The sequence below is a fragment of the Benincasa hispida genome, chromosome 3 (genome assembly GCF_009727055.1).
Source record: "Benincasa hispida cultivar B227 chromosome 3, ASM972705v1, whole genome shotgun sequence".
NCBI lineage: Eukaryota > Viridiplantae > Streptophyta > Magnoliopsida > Cucurbitales > Cucurbitaceae > Benincasa > Benincasa hispida.
This window is the reverse complement of record NC_052351.1, coordinates 69,457,555-69,465,362: the sequence shown is the minus strand read 5'-3', so window position 1 is coordinate 69,465,362 and position 7,808 is coordinate 69,457,555. Positions and strand designations below refer to the sequence as shown.

The window sequence follows — 7,808 nt, the reverse complement described above, 5'->3', positions numbered from 1 at the left end:
TCAATTATCGCTGAACTAAACTCAAGTTAGAATATAAATTTGTGTTGCATAGAAGATGTACTAAAGATGAGTGATTCATAACTATAGAAACCTAAATTCAAAGTGCCAAAGAAGAAGTTGATAAACCAAAGTCCTACTAGAAAATAAATTTATTCATCAAATCTCATTCTCATAAATTTGTAAATGTAGGATGAATTGGAAACATAGTCAAACTTTTGCATTGGACTTTGAAATAATAATACAAAAAGCTTATTTTTCAACAACATAATATATAATAGTCAACCTTTTATATCTAAGCAATATATCTGAGTGCATCCTAGACTGTATCTATGCTTTTGCAAGCGAAAAAAATTCTAACCCATCTTAAAAAACGATAGATGCAACCCTAAAAACTACATCAAATATTTTTCTTTTATGTTTCATTGATCACACAACATCCATCTCCAAAAAAATTAGAGGATATGAATGAGAGAGTCATAAGATTACTTTTAGCAAAACATTGTCTAACAAGAAGAACATTGTAAAATTAAAATAAGATATGTTTTTATATTTGCTACATAATGGAGCAAGCATTAGGGTTATCATCACTAAACATGGTGACAAAGTTTGAAGGGTCATCAAACTTGAGGAAACTTCCATTATTGTCCTCTATATTGTTATTTCTCACATAGCCAGGAGGGGCTTTTTTGTCATAAATTGGAGCAATGTAGGGATGTGCCACTAAATTATAGGGCACATATGGCCAAATCTCTGCCTTTTTTCCTGTGGATTTTGCCTTCTTCAATACTTTGTTTGCTTCTACATATCCAATAACTGTTACCTTCAGTTGCTTTCTGTTTATCTTCACAGATTTCACCCCTACAAACACCAATACTTTCTTTTCCTTCAACTTCTAACTACAAGTTTTCAAAAATATAATTAACATGTTCTTAACTTTCAATTTTGGTAGTCGTAAATATAACAATACAGAAAAATTTAAATCTGGTTCTCGAAATTTATGTTGGTGGGAGTTTATCATTAATAGAGTCTATTATTTATGGGAGTCTATCACTGATAAATTTTATATGTTATATATTATCTTTATTTATTTTTACTTTTTTTTTTTGGCAAAATGTTCAAAAATGGGTTAGTATATTGAATTTGAGATTAAAAAAATTGCAATAATTGTGTTCAAAATAATAATAGTAAAAACCATTCACTCCCTGGAATTTAAGTTATTATATTATTTATACAATTCTAGTCAATTATAAATGGTGAGTTTCATAAAATTAAAACATGAAATAATCAAATTTTTCTCTAATTTCCATTATTTAATACTTTCTGATTTTCTTTTTGGTAGTTCGTCAAATAAACAGGTTTTGTTTTCTTTTTCCTTTTTTTCCTTCCCAAAAAAAATTGAATGTCTTTGTAAAGAAAACTTTATAAAAGATTATTTTCCACACCAACCCTAGCTTTTAAAATTTCTTTAAAACAAATATATAAGTTTTTTTAATATAAACAAAGTAGGTAGATTTGAAATATAGGTTAAGTACTACTAAACTATGCTCATGTTAACTATAACATTTTTAAGTTGTTACATTGAAACATATTTTTTTACATAAGAAAAAGAGGGGGAAACAACTTTTCAAGAATAAAGAAGAATAGTAATGCCACTTCAATAAATATTATAATTAGTCAAAATGAGCTTAGTTCAATGGTTATTAGGATTGCCTCCCTTCCCAAAGGTCGAAGGTTTGATCCCCATTCTCGTAATTGTTGTACTTAAAAAAATTAAAAAAAAAAAAAAAAACAAATAGTACAATTAGCAATGAAACAAAAACGTCAACAAAGCTCTCATTTCATCCCAAAACCTCTTCAACGACAAATAAAAAAATCATCAAACAAACTGTCGGTGAAATGAAACATACAACATTTTTTGTAAACGTGAGGTAGCACAACTTGGAAATGTGAGAGGTGATTTATGTATGAGTACCCTTTAAATTGCATGTGTTGGTAATGATTTTGAAACATCTAAAATCACTTTTGTTATTTTTACAATCACTCGGAAAATGCTTTTAATCATTTAAAATCAATTGTAATAATATAAAAATGTGTTTAAATGCGTAAAATTAAACATTGAATCGATTTTGAGTGATTGAAATTAAGTTTTAGATTGGACAAAAGTAATTTTAGCATTTTTAAAATCACTCCCAAACATGTTTTATATATCGTAGTTTCAAATTCTCACAAAACATGATAAAAGATGTGAAAAGAAGAAGAGAAGAAGAGAAAAAGAGAAAATAATGAGGAAAAACCTGGTAAAGAAGAAAGGGCTTTCTTGACTTTAAGTTCACAGCCATCACAATCCATGGCAACCTTGAGCTCCACAGTCTGTAATTGGAGTTGTTTGTTGTAATGTTTATGGGAAATGCATATCAAATAATGCTCAAAGCCCATTGTATGAATAATAATGGCTATCACCCAAATTCCACAATGAAACTAATATGAAAAGAAAACACCTAAGAAAGTATTATTGATTGAATTTATATTATATAGAGAGAAAGTTAGGATGAAGAAAACAGGGGAGAAAGAGGAAGTTGATTGGTTACAGCTTTTAAGAAAACAGGGTATACCCTCTCCTTTGGCTAAAGTGAAATCTTAAAAAGGCTATTCTAGTTGGCTTCTTTGTTTTGAGTTGTCTCTTTTTGAATTGTTCTTATTGGACACAAGTTATCATTGTTGGCATGCAGATCTCGTCTTGGTCACCTGTTTTTACGTGGAGCTCTTTTGTTCAAAGAATTTGTTCGAACTGACCTACAAGAAAATTCGTACTGGTGAAGTGTGGTGTCAGATACACTCTAATGCCCAAATTAGTATACAAAGTATTTAAGTTCTCATAATATTTTTTTATCCCTTGAAGGTGAAGGATGAGACCATTTGTAGAGTCCACATATATTTTAATATTTTCGTATGCTACAGGTGTAATATTACCCTTTTGGTGATATAGAGCAGACTTGGCTCGGTCGACCCCAAGACTTGAGCCTTTATTTTTTTTTTTTTTCGAGGCATGCAAATGTACTCTCAAGGTTTTCTTGGGTTTGGACTCACATGTGGCATGGACCTTGTCTTAGACTATCTTCAAGAGTCATCTATTTATTTAACTCTTATTTAAGTCAATTCCTCTTCTCCATGAGCACACAATCAGTTCAGTTCACGAATCTCCTCAAGAATGCATCTTTGAAGTTACAATATAACTTCCTTTGTTAGGACAACAAATTCTTCACAATGTGTGATATTATTCACTTTGGATATAAGCTTTTAGGATTTCACTTTTGATTTCACTAAAATTATCTTTATATCAGTGAAGATAATTGTCTTTCGCTTATATATAAATCATGTTCCCTTTATTTAACTAATGGAAACTTTGATTAAGAAAGTTGATGACATCCAATTTCTCTTTTTTGAAAAATGAACTTTGAAAACCCTAACTTTTTGTTTCTTGGGATTTTTGTTGTGTATTATTGGTAGGAAATCTTTAAAATTCTTTTATACTTTGGTGCAAAAACTTAATATCTTAATATTATAAAAATGAGAGGCAGAAAGATGAGAGGAATATTTGGCTATACTCTATATTCCACTTTATGAATTGTAGTGTTTTTTATTGATATATTTTCATTGCATTTCATCCCGATTGGTTCCATCCAAATCCTTTTGCCTCTAATATACATTGCATCATAAGATTTGGAGAATAGCTTGGTGTATAGTTATTATTTCGAGATAACATAGTTTTTATGTTTATGAGACTAGCTTACGACCACCCAAGTGATTAGTCTAATTGTACAATCTAATGTTGTTTTAATTTGGTGTTGTGTCAATTTTTCTATTTGAGAGTTGTTTTTCTTGTCTTTTTTTTTTCCTTCTAATTGTGTTCTATTTGTATTTGACCTTAAGCTATGAGATCTCTTATTTAATAGCAATTCAATTCCTATGAAAAAAAAATGCAAAGACAAGTATTGTTTTTTTTAAAAAAAAAAGGGTTATTTTAAAATATAATAAAATAAACTAAAATATTTACAAATATAGAAAAACGTCAAACTACTATAATCTATCACTAAGAGACACTAACAGATATCTATTAGTGTCTATCACTGATAGGTTGTGACATTTTGCTACATTTAAAAATATTTTCAACAATTTTCCAAAAAAAAAGTAACAAATATAGTAAAATTGATTTATATGAAAATTGTGGTGAACTAGCATAATTTAAAAGTTTAGTTAGTGACTATCAAAACTTAACAATAGTTTGGGCCATTATCCTAATATTGAAATTAGGGATTTATCTTAAAAAGGTTAAGAGATTTCTCCATAGGAAAGAAAAAGCTTCACCATGAAAAAAGTTGTTATGCACTGCTTATTAAATAGATACAAAAAGGTTTGCAATATATGATTTCTAGTTTATTCAAATGAAATTGATAATGTAGTATACATGGCATGATTCTAATGGTAGCTTACCAAAGTAATTTATAATGAAATAATTTTGAATAATGGATATACATACATTTTTTACCTTAATTATTGCACATTTATGGTTTATTTCTTGGACATTTTTTTGCCCCAAACATTTTTTAAAAAAAAATCCTTTTATCATTTATTTCTTAAAAACGATGTGGTTCTTGAAAAAATTTCTAGTGCTACCGTTGTATGGAACTCTTCCATATCTCTTCCATCCAATGAGTAACATGTGGCATGTGTCATTTTTATGAACCACCTTCATTTTATATAACAATTTCGTCCTCTTTTTCTCTCTCTCATGTTAATTTACATTATTATTTTATAATAACTTTTCCTCTCATGTTTAATTTATATTATTTTTTAAAAATTAAATATGAGAGAAAAAAAAAGAGCATCGAATCGTTTTGTAAAATGAAGGTGGACCATAATAGTGACGTATGTTACTCATTCGATAGAAGAGATATGGAAGAGTTCTATACGACGGTAACAGTAAAAATTTTTCCGTAATTCTTTTGGATCTTTCTCATTGATGTTAGTTTTTTTCTTTTTTTTTCATGCTCAGTAACTTAGTGATAGCTTCTTTAAAAAAATGATAAAAAAAAAAAATTATTGATAACCTCATTAGTATTAATTAATCCTAATGAATAGATCATCCATTATAACCCTAAAAATCAGAGTTGATATATTCCTCACAAGAAGAAAAAAAAAATGAAAATTAAACAAGAATCAATAACATGACATTTGAAGTGTCTTACGTGTATTTTATGTTATTTTTCTCTTTTTTAGTACGAATAGGAATAGAGAGATTTGAACTACGAACCTTTTAGTTGTCAGCATATATAGATGTCAAAGCTAAGCTCTTGTTGGCATGTATTTTATGTTATTAGGTGAATATTAGTTTTTTTAAGTGAATAAGATGATATCATATAATATGGGTAGTATATATGTTAAAATACCATTTTGATCTCCATATTTTAAAGTTTGATCAATTTCAGTATTTGTACTTTCAGTTGTTCTATTTTAGTCCCCGTAATTTCAATAAATTTTAAATTTTATTCACAAAAATTAATTTTATCAAAATTGGTTACATAATAATAATATCAATTTTCATGTAAGAAATTGCAATATGTGAATTTAGTTTCAAAATCTATAGTAAAAATGTTAATAGATAACAAAAAAAAAAAAAATTAAAAATCAATAATAAACTATCAGTGGGGACTAAATTTTAAAATCTAATGAATATGCAGAAACAAAAACTAGACAATTAAAACTAGGACTACAATTAAACAAACGTCAAAATATTGAGACAAAATGACATTTAAACCTAAATAGTATAGTGATGTTGATATGTCCATGGATTGAATTCCTATACACATAATTGAGTATAAATAAGTTGAATATTTTAACATTAAGAAAATAAATCTCATTTTAAATAAATAATAATTTTTAATATCATGTTAACTCTCTATAATTAGAATTGATTGAGAAATAAATTACTTTCGAAAGTTAGAGGTTCAAATCCCAACCTTACATATTTGAACATTGGAAAATAATCAATTCATAAAATTTATTCACATGATTATGGAGCGAAGATTCAATTGAAATTTTTTAAATATATAAAAATATATATATATTTAAAGATGTATGTATTTAGTGTGTATATACTATATAATGTGTAAGTATATAGTAGATATGCAACATTTGTTTTTCAGTAATGCAGCACATTGAAAATATGGACATTTGACAATTGGCAATAAGTCAAAAAACTTTTGCTAGAAAAGAAACTTCCCATTTTTTCATAGAACAATTTCATAATTAATTTAATATTTAGAAGATTTGGAATCTAATTCTTCTACTTTAAGAGCATGAAATTATGTCCCCCACAATCTATTGTTGAACTTTGGTAATTATTTCGGTTGTTTATTTATGAATTTATTTTGCAGCATATATTTTTTTTATTTTTAATAAATTTATTTCATACTAAAGAATGTTAATTCGCATGTACTCTACAAAGGTAAATAGTTCAATGTCACATCTTTATAATTATGTATTAAGAAAATAAAATAAGATATTTGTAATGAATAATAGAATAAGAGAAAAAATTTAAAAATATATTATATTTTTAAAATATTTGTAAATATGCATGAGTTGACTAACCAATCTTTGAATTTTTTTTAATTTCCAATTTCATCCTCCCTTGTCTTATTTTGTTGTACAACTTTTTTTAGTCTTTTTATTTTATTTCTCTTCTTTGATTTTTGTTTCTTCCCTCCCTATTTTCATTTTTTTATTTTATTTTCTTTCTTAGTTTTTGCTTCTTCTCCTTTTTTTTTTTATTTTATTCTTTCCTTTATCCGATTTTTATTCTTTCCTTTATTTTTTTATTTCTCTTCATTTCCTTCTTTTTTATTTTTTTTATTTTTAAAATTTTCTTTTCTTTCTTCAAGTTTTTTATTATTCCTTTTTTTATTTTCTTTCTTCAAGCTCTTACTTATTTCTTTTTTTAATTTTTATTTTCTTCCATTTCTCCGATTTTGCTTCTTCCCTTATCTTTTTTTATTATTTTTATTTCTTGTCTTTCTTCGATTTTTTGCTTCTTCTCTTTCTCTTATTTTTAAAATTTTTTCTTTCCTTTATTGATATTTTCTTCTTCCCCTTTTTTTCACAAGAATTATAGGCTGAGTTTCATACGCATGACTGAAAGTATTCAATTCATACGTGACTTAACACCAACAAACCAATCATCAAGTTTGATTATTATAACAAATAATAAATATAAATAGCAAATGAAAGTCTATAAGTGATAGCCACTAATATTCTCTATCATTGATAGCTTAATCTTTGATTATATGTTCGTAGTTAATAGTCACTTGTAGAAATCTATCATGGATAGCCAACTTAGTGAATTTAATTAATAAAGTTGAATCTGAAACTAAAATATAAGTGGAATGCCTAGAAGTTATCACTAAAGAATATTTATCAGTGATAGAAGCTATCATCGAAAAGAAAAGAGACTTATAAATATTTGGGAATGACAAGAAATGGGCAAAAAGGTGTTCAGTGTTATGATTGATAGAAGCTATTACTAATAGCATGTACCAATGATAAGAGCTAATACTAATAGCATTTATCGATGATAGAAGTTATCTGATAACACGTTATCGGTGATAGAAGCTACCACTGATAGCACATTATCAGTGATAGAGAACTATCACTGATAGCATGATATCAGTGAGATCGTTGATAGCATCTTATTATGATGTTATCAGTGAAAGAAGCTATCACTGATGACCACAATATGAGTTGATGTTAGTGAT

General features: G+C 27.0%; 1 protein-coding gene across 1 annotated transcript; it reads right to left on the bottom strand.

Moving 5' to 3' along the window:
- Positions 1–519: 519 nt before the first annotated feature.
- Positions 520–2,636, bottom strand: LOC120074481 (heavy metal-associated isoprenylated plant protein 23-like). The gene is made up of 2 exons (XM_039027616.1): positions 2,295–2,636; positions 520–858 (listed from the first exon to the last, which is right to left on the bottom strand). Exons 1-2 carry the CDS (start codon positions 2,434–2,436, stop codon positions 554–556), a joined length of 447 nt encoding a protein of 148 aa, XP_038883544.1. The 5' UTR covers positions 2,437–2,636; the 3' UTR covers positions 520–553.
- Positions 2,637–7,808: the final 5,172 nt, after the last annotated feature.